This window comes from Pleurodeles waltl, chromosome 3_1, assembly GCF_031143425.1.
Source record: "Pleurodeles waltl isolate 20211129_DDA chromosome 3_1, aPleWal1.hap1.20221129, whole genome shotgun sequence".
Classification (NCBI taxonomy): domain Eukaryota; kingdom Metazoa; phylum Chordata; class Amphibia; order Caudata; family Salamandridae; genus Pleurodeles; species Pleurodeles waltl.
The window spans coordinates 676,072,363-676,098,829 of NC_090440.1; the positions used below are offsets into that span (position 1 = coordinate 676,072,363).

Sequence of the window (26,467 nt, forward strand, 5' to 3'; positions counted from 1 at the left end):
TGATAACCCTACAGAATGCCAGGAAGTGGCGGTATTGCCTTATCTACTCTTTGTCCAAGCCAGGACTTAAAAGGTCAGCTCTAAAGGTACACCACACAGTGTGATGATCTAATAAGTGGAGGCCCCAAAGCACCTCATCAGAGAATCTGGTATTCATTCATAATTAAATGTATAGTGACATTCTGTGTTTTTGTGTTCTAAAAGTACTTGTTTTTTTTCCTGCAAAGAGAAGCATTGGGATGGACATTGATATTTTTTTTCTGCTGCTGAGGTGGTAGTATTGATGCTTGAGCAACCTCCGCGCTAACTTCCCTGAGAAGCATGACTGCTTGCCTATGCTACCACTGAGAGTCAAGTTTCTGGAATGGTTGTACTAGGCCTAGTTTACAGAGGCATAATATAAAATCCCTGAACGGGGTGGGGCCATCCCGATCATTAAGGATTTCCTAGAGGGCATTGATTAGTTTTTTTCTTCTTGGGAATTGAAAGTAGTCCTTTCTAAGCTAACAAATTGTCCCTTTGAGCCAATTCACAATACCTGTTTACTGCATTTAACATGGAAAATAGCTTTCTAGTAGCAATCACATAGTTAATGAAATCTAGATCTTATGTTTTTCTGACCTGCATACAGTTTACCACAAGAACAAAGCGGTTGTAAGGCCACATGCTAGCTCCCTGAGGTGGTATCAGGTTTCTTCAGAAATCAGACTATTATTTTACCTTCTCTTTTTTACTATATTTTTCAGAATCCTATGTCTACAACAAATATATCTCTTCATGCTCTAGATATTAAAGTGTTGAAATTTTTCAGGAGGCAAAAGACGTTAGAAAAGCTAAATATCTTTGTCAACTACAGACCTGTTAACACAAGATGTATAGTTTCTTGCATTCTTCTTTGCTTTCAGAAAGCTAATAAAAGTTTTGGCCTGCAGCTCTATCCGTAAGAGATAAAACTGTGAGGACTGCTTTGCTACGGTACATTCCCATTATGGAGAAACACACATCACCTTATTGTCCAAACTTTCATGAGACACTGCTGTCTTGATCTAGATTCCAGGGTTGGTGTGCAGGTAAGACAGTCTTCCTTGAGAAACCTAATAGGGATATAGCACTTTTCTCCAGTATTGGATATTTCATAGATTCACATACTTAAATCATTCCCTGTCGTGGTAGTGGGAGTACCATGGTATCATCAACTAGCAGTATAGAGAAACTTTACATAGAAAACAATGCTAACATGCATTCACAGCTTATTTCCATCATTAGAAAAGACAATCAGACGACAGCACCCTTTAGAACCCTCACCACAAAAGGTGCAGTCTCTGTTTTTCCAGTACAAGTGAGATAAGTAACGAAGGCATAAGGGGACCCTCTATAGGGAGGAGGGTGTTTTGCATGTTAATCCATGAAAGTTACCAATACTGGAGAACTGTAGTTACAGGTGAGTAACTCATTAGTCTTCTACTTATTGCTTGTGGCTATTAATGAAAGTCTTCTGGAGGAGAAGAATGTTAGTTGTAATGCTATTTATACCAGGAAATCTTCATTAATGTATTAAGCAATCTGCCCTCCCCCCACAGAGAAAATAGTGTGAAAATAGAAGCTTCTGCACATGACTCTATGGGTCAGTCAGAATTTGAATTGTTCTAACTTCCACAGTTAGAGGATGATTGGGTACTTCTGGATGTGATTCCTTAAGGGGAGCAGTGTCCATTCCCAGCCTTTCAAGCTGTGGCCTGTTAGCTTGTGTAATGTGTGCTTTTGTTTTGTTCGTTATTTAAAAAGGATTATTGATAACGTTGTTTCAGGATACTACTTAATTAGTTGTGACCCTTTTCATTAACTTTCAACTGTTTAATAAAAGCTAACAATGTGGCCAATAGAGCCTTTACATAGGTTTTCAAAAGTAGTCTTTTTCTTTTCTAAAAACAATTTTTTTTACGTATTTGGATATATATTGAAAGTCCTTACATTCAGTTTTTCAGACTTAAGGGACTCCCCTGGAAGAAAACTAGGATTACTATTAAGTTACTTCCTTTTTTGTTCTGTTGATGTGGAGCTCTTTGATTCGTTGGACAGGTTTTGCTTGTTGGATACATTTATTTAGTCTTGTTCAATTTGAGTTTCAGTTAAAAGGTAGCAGTCTTTAATGATGACAATTCTTCTTTATACACAGGAAAATTGCAGACAGTTGCTGAAAAAGAAGTTAAAGGAGCAGTCTATTCTATGGTTGAATTCAACGGGAAACTCTTGGCCAGCATCAACAGCACTGTAAGGAATTGCTTTGATAATATATATTGAGCAAGGCATGTTGAAAAGGCTTTGAGCACTAATATGAATATTTGGACTGCATCTTGGGTACTGGGGAATTGACTTTGTATTTACTAGTAACCTTTTTTGATCAAGCTTAATTTCTGCGTCATCTCATTACTTCTTAGAGGCTGAGATTGGTAGAAAAAATGAACTTTGTTAGACTAGAATGCTTTGTATAGCATTTATTGTAGTATGGGGATGTGGGGGGTCCTCCAAATAATTGGCCAAAATATCTTTAACCTAATGGAATCTGATGATTAATGTATCCTGAACATGAGGAGCATTGCATAGAAATCAAAACTTTTGGAATGATGGTGGCGTTGGGTTACAGGAAGAAGGGTTAACTACTTTAACTATCACTTCCTCAACTCGATTAATGGATTGCCTTACTGTTGTCTGTGCTGTTCAAGAGAGTACATGCAGGATTCTTTGCTATAGCATTATAAATGTTTTATTAATAAAGCCAACACGGATGGTGTTTGTAAAAAGCTTCAGAAGACTGCAGTGTATCACAAGCAGGTTGTAACAGCTGGCCCTCCTTCTTACTTGAGTATCTTCTGTGAAAAACAACCATCTAATGCACTTTTGCACCACCACCACCACATGCCCCTTCCAAGTCCCAAAGGTAGTGTTCTTAGAACCATCCAACAATTCTCAGGTGCATAACAGGTTTAAAAGAAGGGCTGCACTGGTGCCTTCCTATTTCACCCATCCTTTCACAAACCTACACCTTTTTAGCAGGAACTCTTTAGCACCGAATGCAATGAGTCATTTGAGCCATTGGTTGGTTGTAGGTGGGCCCACTGGCGCTCATTTCTGGGGCCCAGCACTCAATTTTCTGTAAAAGCGAAAAACTCAAAAGGGAGAAAGAGAAGAAGAGAAAGCAGAAAGGGAGAAAGCAGGGATGAAAAAGACTGAGTATCTGGTGGTGGATTAAATGGGCATAAGGAGAAACCAAAACTATGCAACCTGGGTGTTCGGCACCCCGATCTTCAAGAGCACCGATTATGGGCTTCTGAGCAAAACTTTGGCCCAGCACTTGTTTTACAAACTAAGCACCGGTGTTCTCTACCACTGAATTGCATCAGTACAGAAAACCACCTCAGTTATTCCCCTCTCACGAAAAGTTAATTCATGTGATTAGTGCTTGGTTAATATAAACATGTAGAGCTTCATAGTGGTTTTGCCTTCTGTCTTACCTTTTATAAAAGAAATGTGTTCAGTTCATTGAACGATGAGGTGCAGCAACAATTTTATTACTGGCAATCAGAGCTTAAAGAAGAGAGTTTCTATTAGTTGCTAGTCTCTGTAGAGAATGGCAACATCCTCTCTGGAACCATAAAGCCAACTTCAGCCTCCAAAAACTACCACTGCAGCCTTAATGCAGAAAAATAAAGATGCACGTCAACTTATTTTCCTAATGGAGTGTACAGATGCTCACTGGCCCATTTGTGAGCATCAGTTAAAACCAACTGATTGTGATCTGTGGACTTGCACTGTGTACTTTGATTTAATTTCCTACAGTTCCTCAGGGTTAATTTACCAGTACAGAGTGCTTCCCACTGCCTTAGTAATGCTTGAGGAAGAAGGCCGACTACTACCATCATCCTTATGACTGCATAGTAAGGGGATCTTCCAAGACCTGACTGCAAACGACTTGATAGTTATACTCATGAGTTTTTATAGTCTTCGATATACTTATTTATTTATTCTCTGGATTTATATTGAACAGACATAGCAAAGATCATTAGGTGCCATAAAAATGTAAATCAGTCATAAGTAATTAACATGTATTTATCAAGTACTCCAAAGTACTTGATCACATGATAAAGGAAATGGGTATAAATTACTTGAACAGTAAAAATAAATAGTTTTCAACCTCATATGTAAGTATAGAAATATTTAGGTAAAAAAGAGACACAGATTTGTCCAAGATATTTACTGGCTGTTTAGGCAAAGCTGTATGCAATTAATGGCAAACATCCTAATATCAAATCCCTGTATTTGAATTAAGGAGTACCAAAGCAGAGATGGATGTGTATATAATGTGTAGAGCCAACATGAGGATTAAATGTGAAAAGAGGAAGCGAAGAGGGAGGAATAGAAGTAAGGAGGAGAAGTTGTAATGAAAGGAGGGAAATTCAAAAGGATGTGATGGTAGTCTACTGGGACAGATTGATATCTTTCTTGAAAACTAGATAGTACATAGTAGCAAATAGAAATGGAGGAAGTGAATTTCCGATTTGAGTAAAACAGCCAGTAGGTTCCCAAATCCTCTGACATCATTGCAAATAACTGAATTAAATTGGGCCATTCTGCACAGAGTAACCGCAAGAGAATTCCATAAGCCTCAGATAGTGTCTTCCTTCGAGAAAACAGTAGATCTGTTTTGAAGCACAATTCCAAGGCTCTGATGGTAAGCACTAACAGCACCACATTGCTTAAACTTCAGAGGATTCTGTTATCCATATCTGGACACTGCAGGTCGCTGTGTGGGAAAGAGCCATTCATATAGCAAGTTATGTTACAGGGTTTCAGAATTTCATAGTAAAGAAGGTACGCATGAGTCTCAACTCACTCCAAAAAGAAGAGCTCAAAAACACATTCCCCCAAAATGTCCTTAATTTCTGAGACTTTCTTAAAATTGTGTAGCTCATTTGAACGAAAAAAGCAACAACTTTGCTGTTTTTGCTGCAAGTACCTGTAGACTCTAAAAGGGAGTGCTTTTGGTAGGTTGGTAGACTGATCAGAGACATTTCTCTGTGCGTTCCTTCAGTCTTTCTTGTGGCTCTGAAACTTTGCGAAAAAAAGACAGCCTTTGGAGTTATGGCAGTGACCCGTATTACCATGCCATAGGCATTCCATCTTTTCACTGAGGTTCTGATTGAGTGCTTGGTTCTTCAGTATAGAGCCTTCGCACTTCTAGGTCTCTCCTATGCCTATTTAGATGTTCTGCCTGTGGACATAAAACCTTACACCAGTCTCTGTACAACAGCGGTTGTTTTAGTTTTTTTCTACTGGTTGTTGGCTAAGGTCCAGCAGTCTCTACTCTTTCAATAATGTTAGGTCCTTTGCCAAACACTCCACTCAATCAGAACTTCACATGGATGCCTTCAAGGTCTATATGCTGGTCATAGGGGTGTCTAAAAAAATAAATAGGCTGCATGAGTCCTTATCTACTGCATTTTATAACTGGAAACTATCCTCTGCTAGGGAAAGATGGAGGTTGGGCTATTGTCACCCTCATTGGAGTAGCACTGATTGAATCTCCCGTAAATGCCATTTTTCCTGAGTTTTGTGACTGCTTCCTTATTCCTTGGCCGAAGAACAGTTGCACAGTATTGATGTACAGCATGCTCAGATTTTGCACTCTGGGGACTAATCTTTGGTCACCTATTATGATACTGAGGTAGACAAGCCCTTGTCCAAACCCACGAGTGGTAGAGTATCCTCTCATATATCTGTTATAATATTTTGTAGGATAGATATTTTCCGTCATATGTCTGTGCTACAGTGGCATCCATGGCATTGTACTGGCTTATTTCCTTTTCATTAATTTTCATGACTGCTTAAGTGTAATATTCCTCCTTGGTTTAGTTGTTTCTTTGCTGTGGAATCTACCTCCATTCTAAGTATGAGAGAGACCAAGTCATAGGAATAGGATAGAACTACTTTTTTGTTGATTTCTTGCTCCACCTCCACCTAGCTCTACTATTATTACATAGCAAGGGGACAAGCTGCCAGTCTGCACCTGATTGTGCCTCTGTATTTTATTTGAAACAAGAACCGTACCAGTGCACAAAATGGTGAATTATGCAGAATGCAAGTGCATTTGTAGCTTTTTGTGCTGATTCTGGTGCTTCATTTGAGTTCAGTTACAAGAGTAACACCTATGTTAGGATAAAGTGCAGGGAAGATGTTCAGCTGGTTTGTGCAGGGAAGTAGCAGGGAAGTAGCAGTAGTACTGGTGCAAAGAAGCTGCAGAAGAACAATATCATACCTGATCTAGATAAATATCACACTGCAGACTCCTTTCACTGGAGCAGAGTCCCTGTGCTGCTGCCAGCTGGAGAAGTTGCATCATAGACCAGTGGCTCTCATTTACAACTACTGCATATTCTGTTATTTGATAGTTTTCATCATGTTCTTAGTAAGTGTCCTTGACCTCCAAATTCTACCTCCACTGTTGACACGTAGTTTACGTGCTAAGGTTTTTGTTTGTCAGTCATACAAGACTCAGAAAAGGCTTCACAAGCTGTTCGTAAAACACTTGTTGCTGAACGTGGAGCTGTTCCACATAATGAACTGAAGCGAGGGTAAGCAGTTGAAACTTTGGCTTTTGTTAAATGATGCCTGTAGAAAGTTGGCTCTGCATATACTATCTCAAAGTGAGAGATAGTGTGCACAGTCCAAGGGTTCCCCTTAGATGTTAATAGTGGCAAAATTAGATAATACTAATGCTCTATTTTGTGGAAGGGTGGTTGAACAGTAGGCTTATCAGAGGGTAGTGTTAAGCATTTGTTGTACACACAGGCAATAAATGAGGAACATACACTCAAAGACTTAACTCGTGGGCAATAGGTTTTTATATAGAAAAATATATTTTCTTCGTTTTTTAGAACCACAGGATTAAAAATGTAGGTAAGTACACAAATTGCAAGGTACTTTACGCAGGTAAGTATAGAACTTTGATTTAAAACAGTAGTACACACAGTTTTGGTTAAAATGGCAAAAAGCTATTTTGAAAGTGGACAGGTCAAAAATCAACAGTTCCTGGGGGAGGTAAGTAATCGTTAGTTTTTCAGGTAAGTAAAGCACTTACACAGTCAGTCTCCAGGGCATAGGCAGCCCACCGTTGGGGGTTCAAGGCAACCCCAAAGCCACAGCACCAGCAACACAGGGCTGGTCAGGTGCAAAGATCAATGGAGAGCCCAAAACACATAGGTGCCTATGGAGAACAGGGGTGCTCCAGTTCGTCTGCTAGCAGGTAAGTACCTGCATCCTCAGGGAGCTGAGCAGGGGGGTTTTGCAGAGCACTGGGACTGGAGGGAGAGACACACAAGCACACAAACTCTCAGCGGCACAGGGGCTGCCGGGTGCAGTGTGCAAAGTAGGTGTCTGGTTTTGCGTTGAAAGCAATGGAGGGACCCGGGGGTCACTCTGGTGGTGCAGGCAGGGCACATGGGGGCTTCTCTGGCAGCCACCGACTGGGCTGGGATGAGGGCTGCCTGCTGGTCATTCCTGCACTGGTAGGTGGTTCCTCTCGGTCCTGTGGGCTGCGGGTGCAGTGCTTGGTCCAGGCTTCGGGTTCCCTTGTTACCAGGCAGATGCGGTCAGGGGGAGCCTCTGGATCCTCTCCGCAGGCGTTGCTCTTGGGGTGCAGGGAGGTCGACTCAGGGTGTCCACGTCGTTGAAGTCGCCTGGGAGTCCTCTCTGCAGTGTTGGTTTCTCCAAACTCGAGCCGGGGGCGTCGGGTGCAGTGTGTGAAGACTCAGGCTTCTGGCAGGAAGTTGGAGTCTCTTTAAAGTTGGTTTCTTGTTGCTGTTTTGTAGTTGTTTCTGGACAGAGCCGCTGTCCTCTGGAAGTTCTTGGTCCTTTAGGTGCAGGTCAGTCATCTGAGTCCTCAGAGGTCGCTGGTCCCGCTGGATGTGTCGCTGTGCAGGTTCTTTGAGTCTGGAGACAGGCCGGTAGGGCTGGGGCCAAATCAGTTGTTGTCTCTGTCGTCTCTGCAAGGCTTTCAGGTCAGCAGTCTTTCTTTCTTCAGGTTGCAGGAATCTGATTTCCTGGGTTCAGAGTTGCCCTTAAATACTGAATTGTGTTTAGGTCTGGGGGCAGTAGCCAATGGCTACTGTCCTGGAGGGTGACTAACCCCCTATTTGTGCCTCCTCCCTGAGGGGAGGAGGGCACATCCCTATTGGGGGAATCCTTCAAAACAAGTTGGAGGATTTCCTAAGGTAGGGGGGTCCCCTCTGCTCAGGACACCTTAGGAGCTGTCCTGGCTGGAGGGTGACTCCTTGTTTTTCTCATTATCTCCTCCGGACTTGCTGCCAAAAGTGGGGGCTGTGTTGGGGGTGCCGGCATCTCCACTAGGTGGAGTGCCCCTTGGGCATTGTAACACGAAGCCTGAGCCTTTGAGGCTCACTGCTAGGTGTTACAGTTCCTGCGGGGGGAGGTGTGAATCACCTCCACCCAGTGCAGGCTTTGTTTCTGGCCTCAAAGAGCACAGAGGCTCTCACCCCATGGGGTCAGAAACTCATCTCAGTGGCAGGCTGGCACAGACCAGTCAGTCCTGCTCTGAAGGATTGGGTAAAAAAACAGGAGGCATCTCTAAGATGTCCTCTGTGTGCATTTTTTAATAAATACAGCTTTGGCATCAGTGTGGGTTTATTATTCTGAGAAGTTTTATATCAAACTTCCCAGTGTTCACTGTAGGCATTATGGAACTGTGGAGTTCGTTTTGACGAACTCCAAGACCATATACTTAATATGGCCACACTGTACTTACAATGTCTAAGAATAGACTTAGACACTGTAGGGGCATATTGTTCATGCAGCTATGCCCTCACCTGTGATATAGTGCACCCTGCCTTAGGGCTTTAAGGCCTGCTAGAGGGGTTACTTACCTGTGCCACAGGCAGTATTTTATGTCCTCGGCATCCTGAGGGGGATGCCATGTCGACTTTGCCTTTTTCTCCCCACCGACACACACAATCTGCAGTGGCAGTGGGCATGTGTTAGGTGAGGAGTCCCTTAGGGTAGCACAACACATGCTGCAGCCCTTAGGGGCCTTCCCTGGTAACAGGGCCCTTGGTACCACTGTTACCTTTTACAAGGGACGAGGGGTGTGCCAATTGTGGAAACAATGGTACATTTTTAGTGAAAGAACACTGGTGCTGGGGCCTGGTTAGCAGGGTCCCAGCACACTTCTTAGTCGAGTCAGCATCAATATCAGGCAAAAAGTGGGGGTGGGGGGTTGTAACTGCAACAGGGAGTCTTTTTCCTACAATGACCTACTCGAAATGACCTTCCTAGCCAGTTATGTCAGTATAGTTGGGAAAAGCTGTTAGTGTTGTTTCTAAGAAATGAAATCCCAAAGCAAATTTGTATGTTGAACCATTTTTATGGGCGAGCACGAAGTACTCCGTCCATTCAGCAATCTCTCTTTGGGCTTGAAACCCCTCCCATGCCACGCCAGTTACTTACATTGGTTCATGGGCTTGCCTTTTAAAACCTGCTTGCTTTCATTTGTGAAAGGCATGCATACGTCATGCCTTTTCCGGTGTTAAGCTCACCAACACAGCACCAGTAAAGTACCAAAAACATACGAGGTTCGATGTTTTCAGCCTTGAGTCCGGACTACTTTATCTGTTTATTTTCAACGCAGCGCGATTGCGCTACATTTCACATAGCGCTGTTTTTTTTTGTTGCTTTACAACGCTGATAGCTCTAACTCGAACAAATGCGAGACCCGTTGCATTGAAAATGCTTGTTATTCCTATTGTGTACAAGGCAGATGGATTCTGATGGATCAGATTCCCTACCATAACGATATTTCCCCAGGTGGCATGTGCGTCATTGTGGGTGTAGATACACATGCTCTTCATACTCCTGCCATCTAGTGTTAGGCCTGGAGTGGTGCAAGTTGTTTTTCTTTGAAGAAGAGTTTTGAGTCATGAGATCGAGTGACTCCTGCTCTTAGTGATATTGTGCATAGGCATCAAATCCTTTGTTAGTGTTTTCTCTCAGCCGTCTGGTTCAGACGTGAGTGCCTCCGTTCTGTCATCTTCCATGTACGGTTTGGTTTTTTTCTGTCTTTTACTGCTCTGACTGTATTGTTCTCGATCGCACATTGTTATACCTCCCATGGGGCTCCAGCATCAATGAGAATGTTCCCCTGGTGGAACGTATACCATTTCAATTTTGTCCCCAATGCCACGCTAAATGCCTGCACTCCGAACAACACCTCATGTGCATCCTTTGCCTCGCTCCAGATCATCGCCAGGCCAACTGCAGTGCCTGTAAGTCATGGAGGTTCAAAAGACTCTTGGAAACCGTTGGGCATAGAAATGGCATAGAAAGCGACAGACAACACCCTGGATCTCTTCGGGGAAGAGCATGCTCAGGAGGAGCCAACTGCCCAGGAGGAAGCGACCTTCTCCATTGAGGACAGCTTTGACTCAGATGTGTAGCCTGAAATCAAGAGCCAAGACATACTTTCTGCCCAGTGTGAGAGTACTGTGGACCCTGCTCTCCCATCGAAATCCTCCAAAAAAGTCACCACTGCCTATTTTAGAGGTTGCGGGTCCACCACTGCCTCATGGTCTTGGTCGTTATAGAAAGGCTATTTCACTCTCCCCGCCTTAGGGCATGGCGCTTAAAATTGCTGAAAAACCTAAAACCTCGACCTCAGACTCTTCGGACCAAGAAATCGCTTCAGAGTTGAGCCAAACCTCAGGACGGACCCAGCAGCCGCCTCCTTCGACCTCAGTGCTGAAGAAGATCCACAAGCCCTCAGTGCTGAGACCCTTGGAACTGAAAGACTCAAAGACTTCAGCCAGTCTTCCACTACTCCTTCACCTGTGGAGCCGATCCTCGAGAAAATGGACCCTGGAGAGCGAAAACTTCACATTCAAAAAGGAACTGTTTGAATTATTGTGACTTCTTCCTCTCCTACACCTCCAAAGAAGTTAAAAATAGAGGAGGCCTTGAACATAGCTGTCCCTCCAAGGAAGATAAGGGACAAAGCCAATAGCCCATCATCCTTCTCCATCTCCTCCTCCTTCACCACAGCCTTCTACGCCTAGCTCTCCACCACAGTCCCCTTAACAGGATACACTTCATGACACTCCCCAGGGTCGCTACACTCTTATGTTGGGGGTTAGTTGGCCGGTGGATGATACTGACCCATAGATACTTGTGATCCAGGTCCCATCACTTCCAATGTTCCGGACCTTTATCCTGCTCGCCCCTCTTCTCCAGAGGATACCACCTCATACCAACAGGTCACATTCAGGGTGGCGGTATTCCATAATGTGCAGTTACATAGGGAACCCATAAAGCAGGGCTTTTTAATGGACACCCTCTCTTCAACACACAGGGACACTCAATACCTCCACATGCTCCTTGGCATGATGGGATATGCAGAAGATATATTAAAGGAGCCAGTCTTCTCTAGAGTGATCACCCCCCGGGTGAATGAAAAAATACAAAGCAGCTTCCTCTTTAAAGAAGACTTCAAGTCCTGCTTGACTATTGTTGCCACCACTGCCCATAAGCGGCGAACAGTCAAGCCACTGGGGACTCTCCTCTGCCAGAAAAGGATAGTAAATGGATAGATGAAGCCGGGAAGAGTGTCCGCACAGGCCGCAAGCCATTAGAGGGTTGCTAACTCCCAAGCCCTGTTAGCTCGTTATGATCAGGCAGTACCTCCTTGAGGAATACCTTAAAAGGGGACAGCAAATTGTCCTTCAGGGACAGATTGCCATTCATAATTTTTTACAGTGCGTCCTTGATGCAGCAGACACAGCAGCCAGGGGTATCATCCTCAGCATCCCCTTAAGAAGGCACACATGGCTTTGCTCTTCTGGTTTGAAAGCAGAGGTCCAACAGGCAGTCTTAAACATGCCCTTTAATAAGTAACATCTGTTTAGACCACAAGTGTATCCTGCCCTCCAAAAACTAAAAATAAAAGACACTGATGCTGCCAAGGAGATGTGTGTGTTACAGACTCCCTCACACAGGGATTCCTTTCATCATCCAGGCTATAGAGGAGCATACAAATACCCTTCCACAGATGCATCTATAGCCGGCACATGCATCATCAATTGTCTTAGACCAGAGGCCATGTCCGAGGCTCATTTAGAGGGACAAATAAGGAGGGAAGAGTGCCACAACACATGAATCCACTTCCACTGCAAAACAGTGACTACTTACAACTCCCTCCTGGCTGTCCCCTTTTAATGACTCCCACACACGGGGCTCCTTTTCTCGTCCAGGCAATAGAGGAGCATACAAATCCTCCATCACAGATGCCTCTACATTCCAGCACAAGCATCATCAATCCTCTTACCCCACAGGCTATGTCTGAGGATCATTTACAGAGACAAATCATAAAGGTAGAGGGAAGAGTGCCACAACATGTGGATCCACTTCCACTGCAAAACAGTGGCTACTTAAACCTACCCCTACCAACTCTACTGCTGTCGGGGGAAGACTACAGCCTTTCTTTCCCATATGGAACACCCATCACTACAGACCAATGGGTACTAGCCATTATCCAACATGGCTATTGTCTGGAGCTCATTACCACACATCCTAACATCCCATCTCACACCCACAGGTTATCTGAGGAACACTTTTGTCTCTTTTCAAGCAAGAGGTTCAGTCTCTTCTTCTCAAAGGGGCAGAGAACTTGTTCCTCTAAAACATCAAGGTTCCGGAGTGTACTCCCTGTACTTTCTGATTCCCAAAAAGGATGGGGGTCTCAGAACACTATTGGATCTCTGACCTCTAAACAAATACATCCTATCAGAACCACTCCATATGGTCTCTCTACATGATGTCATTCTACTTCTACAAGCAGGTGACTTTGACTGCTCTAAATCTAAAGGACTCCTACTTTCACATACCAATACATCCTGCCCATTGAAAATACTCAAGGTTCGTCATAGCAGGCAAACATTATCAATTCAAGGTCCTTCCATCCGGGGTGACTACCTCACGTCGAGTTTTCACAAAATGCTCAGCTGTGATCACAACACATCAGCGAAGACAAAATGTCCATGTGTTTCCTTATTTGGTTGGTTGGCTCATCAAAGCCAGCACACTTCAGCAGTATCAACAACATACACAAATGACAGTGGATCTACTTCACAAACTAGGTTTCAATTTCGGCATCCCCAAATCTTATTTTCAACCACTACAAGTTCAACCTTGCTTAGGAGCAATATTGAACACTCAGTCAGGCTTAGCATACCCCAATCCCGCCCATATTCAGAATTTCCAAACACTTCTGCCACAATTCTAAGTAAACCAATCTTACACAGTATGGAAAATTATGCGTCTGTTAGGGATGATGGCCTCTTGCATTGACATAGTTCCCCATGTCAGATTTCACATGCGACCACTTCAACAATGTCTATCTTGCCAATGGTCTCAGTCACAGGGTCACCTGGAAGATCTAGTTTTGATAGACCATCACACTCATCGTTCTGTGCAATGATGGAACACCAACAACCTTTTAAACGTGCAGCCTTTTCTGGACCCTGTTTCCCATATCACATTAACAGATGGATCACAGACGGGTTAAGGCACCCATCTGGCTTACCGAACAGTACAAGGTCTTTGGGATGTAACCCATCATTCTCCAGTATTGGGGTATCTTTCATAGATTCCCCGTCGTTGAAATGGGAGTCCCACGGTACATAGAAAGCAGTAAAAAAGAAATTGTCTTTTTTCTCTCTTTTTTTTCTTTTTCTTTCATTGTTGTCAATGGCAAAAATACATCCACTTTCCTAGGTTATTAGCTTCATTAGGAAAGGCCCAAAGCTCAGCCAATCAGACGAGACCACCCCTATAGAACCCTCAGCACAGAGGCTCAGTCTCAGATTTTCTACTGCACGTCGTGTGTAAGGGAGTTTCCCTGAGCTCTGCTTAGTTTACTTTCTTTTCAGGAGATATTATTCAGCTTTTTCATTCCTAGCTTGGCTGTAGTTCTTTCTCCATCATGTCTACAGCAAAAAGGTTTATTTAGACCTTGTGGTACCTGTGGGAAATTAATACTTCATTGTGAAGACCCTCACAAGGACTGTATCTACTGTATCCATCCTGAACATAAAGTGAAGGATTGCAAGATCTGCAGAACATTTCCCAGTAAGACTCTCAGAGACAGAGAAGCCAGGCTCCTGCTTTGGCTACAAAAGCGGAAGGCCTGAGAGTCTTTATCTGAGGAGGGGGACAGTGATGCTTCAGTGGCCTTGAGGAAGAGGACTGTGGAGAGCTCCCCCCCCACACCCCCCCCCCCCCCCAAAACCATTAAGTGAGCCAAGAAGCTGCATGTGTTTAAGGAGAGAGCTGAGGAACATCACTCAACTTCCAGGGAACATAGTGGTAAGGTTCGTTCTGAGCCATCTACTCCAACTACCACATCAAAGAAGTTCAAGAAATCTTCAAGATCTCTACCACAGTCAACATCCAAGATTTCCACACCGTCAACGGCACAGTCGACGACAGGCTTTGCTTCTTCGACTACTACAGCGACGGCCACATTTACATCTCCGTCGCCGCCAATGATTGTCTTCTTCACTGTTGTCAGCTTCTACCTCACCTGCTCAGACAATCAAAATTTCAAAGAGACCGTCAACTGGGAAGAAGGTGAGGTCTCTATCGTCGACGCACACACTGTCGACATCAACAAAGAAACTGCAAAGCTCATCGTCTATGATTCCACCGATGGCCGCATTGGCGACGGCACGAAGATCTACTTTGCCGTCGATGATAGCGCCGATGACGCCAGCTCCGTCGACACCTGCACCGTTGACGACAGCTCTGTTAACGCCTGCACCGTCGATGACAACACCATCGACGACAGCCCTGTCGACTGCTCGAATTTCTGAGTCTTCATCCAAACAATATGGAGGATCTTCTTTCTTGCCTCTAAGGATTCTGCCAATAAGAAGTACATCTACTCACCTTTTGCCTTCTCATACATCACCTGGTAAGGCGTCGCCAGCACCTCCACAACATCTGTTTGCTGATGATGAGGAAGAGGACGATATATATTCAGATGACAGCCTTTTCCTGGTGGTGCATAGCCCTTCAGACTTGCGCATTAAATGTCAGGCGGAAGATGATGAAGCGGAGAGTGATCAACTCTATTTAGGACAACAGGCGCAGAGTCACACAGAACCTCAGGAGTTGCTATCCAGATGCCTGTCTCCTTGATTGCAAGCCTTCAGCAGATGATGCAAGATTATTATACTAGATTTCCTCCACCTGGCTCGACTACTCCGGTGCAACCTCTGCCCACACCTCTGAGCACACCCATTCAGCCATTGGATTCTAGGGGACCCATCCCAGTCCAGTCATCTGGCCAGGATATTGATCCACCTTTGTCAGATGACGAACAAGAGGAAGGTGAAATACAAGACTCTGACTCGCTAATCCGGGAATGGGATGAATATCAAATTCAGACGCCATCCCCTTCTACACCACCGCTGGTCGACTCTCCACCACAAGACATTGGTGGTTTCCACTGTGTAATGGAGAGAGCAGCAAAAATATTTCAACTGTCAACAACATCCAAGCAGTCAGACTGTTTCCTCTATGATTTCAAGGAGGACACTAGAAAGTCAGTGAGAGCAATACCTATTGTTGACTTTATATGGGAAGAAGGGCTTCAGGTCATGCAGACCCGCGTCTTCAATACCAGCAGTGCTACCAACACTCGAAAAGAAGTACAAGGCACCAGATAACTCACCAGCCTGCTTGGTTAGTCACCCTAAGCCGGACTCTGTGATATCCCAGGCAGCTCAGCGAAGGTCTAGGAATCCGTCTTCACCTTTGACTGCGCCCGCGGATAGGGAGGGGCGGCGGTTAGATTCAATTGGTAAGACATTTTCGACTATGGTGGCTACCACGGTCAGAGCAGCGAATTCCCTGGCAATCCTGGGAAGATACGACCGTCAAATATTGTCAGACTTATCACAGTTTATAGACCTACTGCCTGAGGATAGTAGAGCGGAGGTGCGCAAGATATTGCAGGAGGGTGAGAAGATCTCGGCTGAGATTATAGATTGTGACATAGATATCTCGTCTACGGGTTTCCGCCAGTTAGCCGGGGCTGCTGTACTCTGACGTCAGGGGTGGCTGAAGGCTACATCGTTTCGCCCAGAGGTGCAGTTAAAGATCTTAGACATGCCCTATGATGGTGAACTGTTATTCGGTAAGCATGTTGATGATGCTTTGCAGTCCATTAAAACAGACACCGAAACAGCCAGATCCCTGGGTACATTACAATTCAGAAGACAGACCTTTCGAGGAGGAAGAGGGCTCTGTTCTTACAGAGGCGGCTCACACCAGTACTGTCAGTATTCATCCTACCACGGCCAATTTCGTTCCACCGTTGGTCAAAAGCAGCCGCATACTTATCGACAACCACCATCTACACACTTTTGCCAAACGTCAAGAGGAAAATCTGTTTACAAGGCCAAAGAAGCAGCAAGAAAACACTGACCATCAGTTGCCTGCACCCAACCCCTATCCCAACACTCTGATAGGGGGCAGAATTTCCAGTTTCCTTCACCAGTGGTCCCAGATTACATCAGACAAATGGGTCCTCGATATTGTCAGCAAGGGACACACACTAGAATTCAATCAGCCTCCCCCTCACGTACCACCAAAAGGACCCCGACCTGCCCATCTAAAGGAACTCCTAGTGCTGATTGCCATCTTGATAGACAAGGGAGCAATAGAGATCGTACCAAGGAATCAGAGGGGAGCAGGCTTCTACTCTTGCTTCTTCCTTATACGGGAAAAGACAGGAGACTGGAGACCTATTTTAGACCTTCGCTCTCTGAACAAATTCCTGAAAAAGCAATCATTTCGCATGATCCCCCTTCAAGATGTCCTACGCTTACTCAACCAAGGAGATTTCATGGCGTCCTTGGATCTCCAGGACGTGTATTTCCACATCCCCATTCACCCCAGTCACAGGAAATTCTTACGGTTCAAGGTTGCAGGCACCCATTATCAGTTCAGAGTATTACCCTTTGGCCTCCGATCCAAGAGTCAAGAAGCCAAGAGTTTTCACCAAGGTCTTGGCACCAGTTGCAGCCTACCTCAGGCAGCGAGGGATTCAGGTGTTCCCGTACTTAGACGACTGGCTAACAAAAGCGCGAACAGCGTTAAAAGCGGCCAGGGACACAAGAACATGCTTATCTCTCTTCATAACACGAGGCGTAACAGTCAATTACCCAAAGTATCACCTAGACACTTTGCAGAACATCACCTTTCTAGGAGCCGTCTTGAACACGGAGCAAGCAAGAGCTTTTTCTTCCCACGACAGACAGAAAAGACTTCAAGATCTAGCGACCCGTCTCAGCAGAAGAAAGTCTGCTTCTGTTCGGACTTACAAGTCTTTTGTGGGGATGCTTGCTTCGTGTATTCCGTTGATAGCAAACTGTCGCCTCCACATGAGAACACTTCAGCAACAATTGGACATTCAATGGAAGCAAATAGAAGGATCTTTCGACGATGTAGTTCAAATAACTCCACCAGCGAGGCAAGCCCCAAAGTGGTGGAAGGGCACCCCTCTCATCTCAGAGGATCTCTCCTTCCTGAAAGACAAACCAGTACAAATTATAACAGATGCGTCCTTGGAGGGATGGGGTGCACATTTACAGGACCTATCAGTGAGAGGAAGATGGTCCACACAGGAATCAGCGCTCCACGTAAACATATTAGAATTAAAAGCAGTTTCCTTGGCGCTCAAGACCTTCCTCACCAAATCAAAGGTTCCTCGGTGTTGATAAAAACCGACAACACCACAGTCATGCATTACCTCAACAAGCAGGGGGGTACAAGATCACGGGCCCTGTCTCTGCAGGCACAGGAACTATGGCATTGGGTGCTTCGGCATCAGATATCAATCAGAGCGGAACATCTTCCCGGTGTTTCCAATCCCTGAGCGGATGCCTTAAGCAGAATTCGAACCACCTGTCACAAATGGGAACTCAGACAATTCTCGACTGCCTCTTTCGTCGTTGGGGAAAACCCAGTCTGGATCTGTTTGCGACAAGAGGGAACAAGAAATGCCAATACTTCTCAAGCTGGCAACCGCAGAGAGGGTCAAAGGGGAATGCGTTTTTGATTAAATGGTCAGGGATTTATGCCTACGCTTTTCTCCCGTTCATCCGGAGACTTCTGCAGAAGATGAAGAGGGAATCATGCCAGCTTCTATTGATTGCTCCCAAAAGCGCCAGTTTTGGTTCACAGAGCTTTTACTGCTCTCAGAACAGCCTCACATGTGGCTGAGACCAACACTAGACTTGATAATGATGAATCATGGGCAGGTCGTCATCCCAACCCGACTTCACTTCAATTATCGGCTTGGCTCCTGAATTCTTTGAGTTTGACACCTTAGATATCCCTTCAGACTGTCGAAGTGCTTGCCTGTGCCAGAGCTCAGTCTACAAATAAGACGTACAAACTCAAGTGGAAAAGGTTCTGCATATGGTGCAAAACTTCTAATGTTCATCCTCTGAAGTCTTCTCCAGAACAGATTCTTCCATACCTTTTACACTTAGCGAACTCAGGTCTCTCCCATTCGTCTATCAAGGTCCACCTAGCTGCCATATCTCGTTTCCGCGCGACGGCAGTATTACCATCTTTATGGTTATCCAGGATAATAAAACAATATCTAAAAGGCTTGTTCAGGATGTTTCCTCCGATTCAGCGTCCTCCACCTTCCTGGCATCTGAATATTGTGCTGTCACAATTGATGAAGCATCCATTTGAGCCTATTCACAAAGCAGACCTGAAATACATCTCTCGGAAAACGGCTCTCATTCAGGCCCTCACTTCTGCGAAGAGGGTTAGCGACATTCAAGCATTCACAGTCTCACCACCCTTCCTGCAATTTAAATCAGATATGGTAATTCTGAGAACTAACCCAAAATTCATTCCAAAGGTTCCTTCGAACTTTCATTTGAATGAACCGGTGGTTTTGAACGTTTTTTTCCAAATCCTCGAACTCCAGCAAAGCAAGCATTACATTCACTAGACATTAAACGATATCTGAAGTTCTACATACAGAGGACTATCAGCTTTCGTAAAGCTGATCAGCTGTTTATTAGCTATGGCCAAGTCACTAAAGGCAATGCTGTTTCCAAACAAACCATAGCACGCTGGATCTCTTCTGCCATACAATTCTGTCACCAGCTAGTGGGAAGACTGCTATCATCCAATGTCAAGGCACATTCCACTAGAGCGGTGTCTGTCACCTGCTCTCTTTGCAGGAGTGCCTCTGAACCAGATCTGCAGAGCGGCAACGTGGACGCGTTCCCACACCTTTCCTCAACACTATTTCCTGGATGCTGCTGACAGGATGGATGCCACGGTAGGACAAGCAGTGTTATGTAATTTATTTGCATAAGGTGAGCTAATAATCTTCTTTACCCACCATCCTCGAATGTTATTTCCACACTGATATTTATCTTATATATATAGATATAGTAGATGTATGTGTGTGTTGTTAGATATTGATAAGGATATCTAACTACCTATATAAGTTAATATATAAAGATATGTAAAGAAAGATGTTTTCTGATAGCTGCAGAACTTAACCCCTTCGCTGCCAGGCCTTTCCCCCTCCTGTGCAGAGCCTTTTTTGGCTGTTTGGGGCAGTTCACGCTTAGGCCCTCATAACTTGTTCTCCACATAAGCTACCCATGCCATATTTGCGTCCTTTTTTTCCAACATACTAGGGATTCTAGAGGTACCCAGACTTTGTGGGTTTCCCTGAAGGAGACCAAGAAATTAGCCACAATACAGCGAAGATTTCGTGTTTTTAAAATAAAAAAAAATGGGAAAAAGGGCTGCAGAAGAAGGCTTGTGTTTTTTTCCCTGAGGATGGCATCAACAAAGGGTTTGTGGTGCTAAAATCGCCATCTTCCCAGCCTTCAGGAACAAGCAGACTTGAATCACAAAACCCCATTTTTCAACACAAGTTTAGCATTTTACTGGGACATAGTTTTTTTTACTATTTTTTGTGCTTTCAGCCTCCTTCCAGTTAGTGACCGAAATGGGTGTAAAACTAATGCTGGATTCCAGAAAGCTAAACTTTTCTGAAAAGTAGACAAAATTCTGAGTTCAGCAAGGGGTAAGTCATGTAGATCCTACAAGGGTTTCCTACAGAAAATAACAGCTGAAATAAAAAAAATACTGACATTGAGGTTTAAAAAACTGCCATTTTTCTCCACGTTTTACTCTAACTTTTTCCTGCAATGTCAGATTTTTGAAAGCAATATACCGTTAAGTCAGCGGGACTCTTCTGGTTGCGGGGATATATAGGGCCTGTAGGTTCATCAAGAACCCTAGGTACCCAGAGCCAATAAATGAGCTGCACCTTTCAATGGGTTTTCATTCTATACCTGGTATACAGCAATTCATTTGCTGAAATATAAAAAGTGAAAAATAGATATCAAGAAAACCTTTGTATTTCCAAAATGGCCACACGATAAGATGTTGAGAAGCAGTGGTTATTTGCACATCTCTGAATTCTAGGGTCCCCATACTACCATGTGAATTACAGGGCATTTCTCAAATAGACGTCTTTTTTACACACTGTCTTACATTTGGAAGGAAAAAATGTAGAGAAAGACAAGGGGCACTAACACTTGTTTTGCTATTCTGTGTTCCCCCAAGTCTCCCGATAAAAATGGTACCTCACTTGCATGGGTAGATCTAGCGCCCGCGACAGGAAACACAAAATGGACACATCACATTTTCAGAAAGAAAACAGAGCTGTTTTTTTTACAAAGGGCCTAGCTGTGGATTTTGGCCTCTATCTCAGCCGGCACCTGGGGAAACCTAGCAAACCTGTGCATTTGTGAAAACTAGACACCTCAGGGAATCCAGGATAGGGTGACTTGTGGGGCTCTGACCAGGTTCTGTTTCCCAGAATCCTTTGCAAACCTCAAAATTTGGCCAAAAAAACACTTTTTCCTGTCATTTCGGTGAAAGAAAGTTCTGGAATCTGAGAGGAGCCACAAATCTCCTTCCACCCAGCGTTCCCCCAAATGCACTTTTTCCTCATTTCGGCGACAGAAAGTTCTGGAATCTGAGAGGAGCCACAAATTCCCTTCCATCCAGCGTTCCCCCAAGTCTCCCGATAAAAATGGTACCTCACTTGTGTAGGTGGGCCCAAGTGCTTGTGACAAGGAAGAGCCAAAAACATGTCGAAATTGAGGGGGAACCAAAGTGGGTCCAAAATGGCAGTTAGAGAAAAAAAAAACATTTTTAGGCTACAAGTGCACAAGAATATTTATCAGTATAGATGAGACAGCAAAGTTGGAGGTTTGCACGGTATTGTGGGTAAAACAAACGGTGCAGGTGGCTGTGAAGCACACCACCCTGGAATCACCCAGATGTTTAGTTTTCAGATGTGTCTAAGTCTTGTGGATTTTTCTATATGGCAGCGTCCCAAAGTCTATAAAGTGTAGTACTCACCATTCCAAGTAGGCCGATTTTGAGAGCTAGCCAAGCTCTCATGGCCCCCCCCCCCCCCCCCCCCCCAGGGTGTTGATCGGGGGTAATTGCCCCATCTGCCCACTGGTGGGCAGAACAACTTTGTCCCCATTTATTTGGGGTGGGGTATGGCCATACACCCACCTTCTTACTTTGAAAAAAAAATCTTCCCTGGTGGGCTTTCTGCCCCCCTTGGGGGGAAAATGGGCCTTCCAAAAATAAGCTAATCTGCCCCCAAAGGGGACAGATATGACCAACAGTAATGTGCCCCCATGGGGAGCGACCCTTGCCCAAGGGGCTGCCCCACCAAACAAAACACACACACACATACACACACACACCAATCTCTGGTGACTAAGTGGTTTCTACCCCCAAGGGGAGGAGAAATGGCCTAAAATAAATCCCCCCCCCCCCCATCCCCTCCCCTCCCCAGGGGAGCGACCCTTGCCTAAGGGGTCGCTCCCCTTGCGTGAAATTGGCGCAAAAAAATAAAGATCCCTGGTGTCTAGTGGTTTCTGCCCCCCTTGGGGGTAGATTGGCGTAGCAAAAATCGGCTGATTGGCCTAAATACAATTTGCCCCTCCCTTGCCTAAGGGGTCGCTCCCCATCTGTAAAACAACAACAAAAAAATCCCCTGTGCCTAGGCTGATCTGCCCCCTAAGAAATGGCCTAAAATAAATGTGCCCCCCCCCAGGGAGCGACCCTTGCCTAAGGGATTGCGACCCTTGCGTAAAATTCACGTACAAAAATAATTCCCTGGTGTCTAGTGGTTTCTGTCCCCCTTGGGGGGAGATTGGCCTCATAAAAATAGGCCAATCTGCCCCCAAGGGGGGGCGGAAATGGCCTAAATATAATTTGCCCCCCAGGGGAGTGACCCTTGCCTAAGGGGGTCTCTCCCCACCTCTTTAAAAAAAAAATAATAATAATAACAATGATACCTGGCGCCTAGAGGTTTCTGCCCCCAGGGGCAGATAATAATAAATATAATAATAGGCCGATCTGCCCCCGGGGGGACAGAAAAGGCCTTAAAAAAAAAACAATGCCCCCCTGCGGAGCGACCCTTGCCTAAGGGGTCGCTCCCCTTATGACAATTTCTTATAAAAAAATAAATCCCTGGTGTCTAGTGGGCATTTTAGCAGCCGGATCGCTTTGCAATCTGGCTGCTAAAATGCTGAGAGAGACTTTCAGGCCTCCTCCACGTGATCGGAAGAGAAATGTTGAGCATTTCTCTTCCAATGGGGGGCCTCTGTGAGGTCAGCGCGCGTATCGTGTGCTGACATCACAGAAGCCGTTAAACATAATCTTGTACTGCTGACTATTCTGATTCAAGCATGTGAATCTATGAAAGATATCCCAATACTGGAGAAGAAAATAAGTTACTTACCTGTAACTGTGGTTCTTCAATATTGGTATCTTTCATAGATTCACATGCGACCCACCCTCCTCCCCGTAGAGGCTCACCTCTTTTGTCTCTCTTGAATTCACTAGTGTGGGAAAATCTGAGAGACTGAGCCTCTGTGCTGAGGGTTCTAAAGGGGTGGTCTCGCCTGATTTGCTAAACTTTGGGCCTTTCCTAATGAAGCTAATAAGCGAGGAAAGTGGATGTATTTTTCCCATTGACAACAATGAAAAAAGGAGAAAAAAAGACAATTTCTTTTTTACTGCTTTCTATGTACCGTGGGACTCCCGCTTCGACGACATGGAATGATTCAAGCATGTGAATCTATGAAAGATACAAATACTGGAGAAGCACAGTTACAGGTAAGTAACTTATTTTCATCCTTAAACATCAACTACCTAGAACTTCAGTTGGTATTCCTAGCACTGAAAGCTTTCCTACCTCGCCTATCTCACAAGGTTGTCCTAGTCCACATCGACAATATGACAGCCATCTATTATTTACAAAAAACAGGGTAGGACATAGTTCTCACAACTCACATCTGTCTCAAACCATATGGAATTGGGCCATTCACCTGCTAGTGGATTACCTCCTAGGGATGTACAACGATTTTGCAGACCTGCTTAACGGGACTCAGCAACAAGTTCACAAGTGGGGACTCCATCTCTACTCATACTTCCAAATGCGGGGCTTTCCTCAAATAGACCTGTTTGCCACAGCAGAAAACACAAATTGTCCAAACCTTGCATCCATACACCCACATCCACTATCCAAAGGCAATGCATTATGGATGAATTGGTCAGAGATATTTGCCCTACGGTTTTCTCCTCTCCCACTCATTCCAATTCTGGTTTGGAAGTTCAGGCAGATGTTTCTCACCATGATCCTTGTTGCTCCTTAGCCCTGGTTTACGACGCTGCTGAACCTTTCAGTAGTTCCTAGTGAGAAACTCCCCAACAGGCTGGACCTTCTCGCACAGTATCAAGGTAAGGTAAAAAGTAAGGTAAAAACCTTTATTGTTCAGTTAGTTAACACCATAACAATATAAGAAAAAAATATATTGTAAATTACATTTGCATCCAGAAAACTTCTGACATACACAACTATTTATTTGACGAGATCACTATAAAAACATAAACTCAATGCCCCTAACCTAAAACAATTAATTCATATGATGGAACCTTACTTGCGGAATATTTGCTACCCAAACATCATACCACTTTTTCCAATCCCTTTCATATCAATTTCATTTATAAAAACATATTGAAACTCAGTGTAAAAATATATCAATTTGGCAGCTATCCCAAAAAATACATTCATGTCAAAGGCATAGTTGCATAATAGCCACATTAAGGTGAATTGTAATGGGTGTTCTCTCCATTACATTAAATGTACACATCTAAAAACTTACCATTCCTTATTGTTGGTCTTTGTATGACTGAAGTGTTCCCCGCTACCTTCTAATACCCAATGGTATTTTTAAAGTGCTAATGTCTAATAAAGTGCAATGTGCCCAGACAAAAAGGGACTCTATATTTCAGGTAGATAAAAGCAATGTGCATATCTGAAAACTTCACAACCCTTTTTGCTAAACGGATCTTAACTCCGGATGTTCCTACTACCTTCCAATACCCAGCAATATTATTGGAGTGCAAGTGTCTAATAAAATGAGGTGCCCAGACAATTAAGGAACGCTAAGCTTTAGGTAGGTAAGAGATGCAGCAGACCTGTTCAAAACTTTGCCTGCATCCTTCAGAAATTAAAAAAAAAATCTAACAGTTAACTGAGGATGTGACCCACTTAAGCGTGCATCAGTTGCATTCTGACATTTCCTCATCCCTAGCATGCGGAACACAAGGACCAGCCAGTAACGTCTAAAGCGCCATAATCCTTCACAGACGCACACTTTATGCAATAATAATTCTGACTTGTAGTTGCAAAGCCTGCAATGGAGAGCCTCCAAGCTGTTTAAACTGCCATATTTATAGGCGTTTAAGGGTGTAATTCCACACCTCAGGCTGATTAGATCTTTTTTCAGGCATAACTTGTTGGGGGAAGATGAAGAAGAAGCCCTCCCCAGAGACTGCTAAAAAGAGATGCATAAATCAGTGTTTGCCTTAGTGGCCAGTTCATATCGATCTTCCCCCTGCTGATCTCAGCCTTCCATTTTTTGTTAGCTTGGATCGTTGTCTTGGTGGGCTATTTAGCCTAATGATTTCATCAACTAGCACAACCAAAATAGATTTGTTGGCATATTCTTTCTATTCCAGCTTGCTGTTCAGCATATTTAACCAAATCAAACCCCTTAACGAGGTGGGGGGTGCTGCTATAAGCTTTATATAATAATTACAAAACCTAGTTTCCTCCATAATTACTTGCTTTGTAAAATTTAACTCTAATCGGATTTTAGAGGACTGGGATGCATCCGGAAGTTGCAGTAATCTTCTTTAACAGCAACACTGTGCCTTATCTAACCAAGAGCCAAGGCTGCCTTGAAAAATCATCGCTCCATATGTCAAGGTTGGAATGAACTTAGCATCTATTACCCAGCAAATAGCCGTTAGATATGGACCTGAAATATGTTTCTGATGGTCATTGCTACTGCCCTTCCTTTATTAGCGTCTAGTTGAGTGGTGTGAGCTACACTGGTTAAAATGTGCAACTAAGGGCCATATGGACGAAAGCTTTTTCCCATAGACACAGAATGGGTGAAATCCTTTGGTACATCTGGCCCTAAGTATTTAAAATTGGACACCTGCTTGATTATAACCCCATCCAGTGCTAAAATTGTTTCTTAACTCTTTCCCGAAAACCATAATTTTGGACTTTGAGGTGTTGTTATAAATCTTATTTTCATTACAGTAGCTTGACAAAGTATCTAAAAATCATTGCATGCCAACTGCAGTATGATCAAAAGGATAGTATTGTCAGCATAGTGCAAGCATTGTAGATGCACACTAGCAAAGTTGGGTGGAAAGGCATTCTCCTGCTAAGGAGGGGCTAAGATCAGCCAGGTATAGATTTCATAACAATGGCACCAATATGCAACCCTGTTTTAGCCCGTGAGTGGTCCACATTTTTTTTGGATCACCCTATTTTGGGCTAGACGTGAGTGAGGACCTCGACAGTAAACTTGACCATTTCAACTTTGGCACAAACGGTGCAGAAGAGGACTGGGAAGCTTTTAGAGATGTGGTCCACAACACCGCTCTCGCTCACTTAGACCAGAACACACGCAAACACCAGAACTGGTTCATTGACAATGATGAAGACATTCAGAAGCTGCTGGATGAGAACTGTGGCGTCTGTGGATCTCTGCAGCAAGACACTACATCTGTCTTTAGGAAGGCAGCCTACAACTCCATCAAAGCAAGGTGCAAGCAAAGCTCAGAGAGATGCAAGACTCCTGGCTCAGCAGAAAAGCAGATGAGATCCAGAAGTACGCTGATAGCAACATCTCCAAGTGTTTCTACGATTCCCTGAAGACCATCCACTGGCCACAGTTCTCTG

At 44.2% G+C, this 26,467-nt stretch overlaps 1 protein-coding gene across 2 annotated transcripts in view; it reads left to right on the forward strand.

The window, feature by feature from the left end:
* The window catches only part of DDB1 (damage specific DNA binding protein 1), a 682,863-nt gene that overhangs the window by 454,056 nt on the left and 202,340 nt on the right, over positions 1-26,467 (forward strand). For both annotated transcript variants that reach the window (XM_069223262.1, XM_069223263.1), the window contains exon 21: positions 2,177-2,271. In XM_069223262.1, coding sequence (XP_069079363.1) covers positions 2,177-2,271 — 95 coding nt within the window. The remainder of the gene's footprint in view (positions 1-2,176; positions 2,272-26,467) is intronic.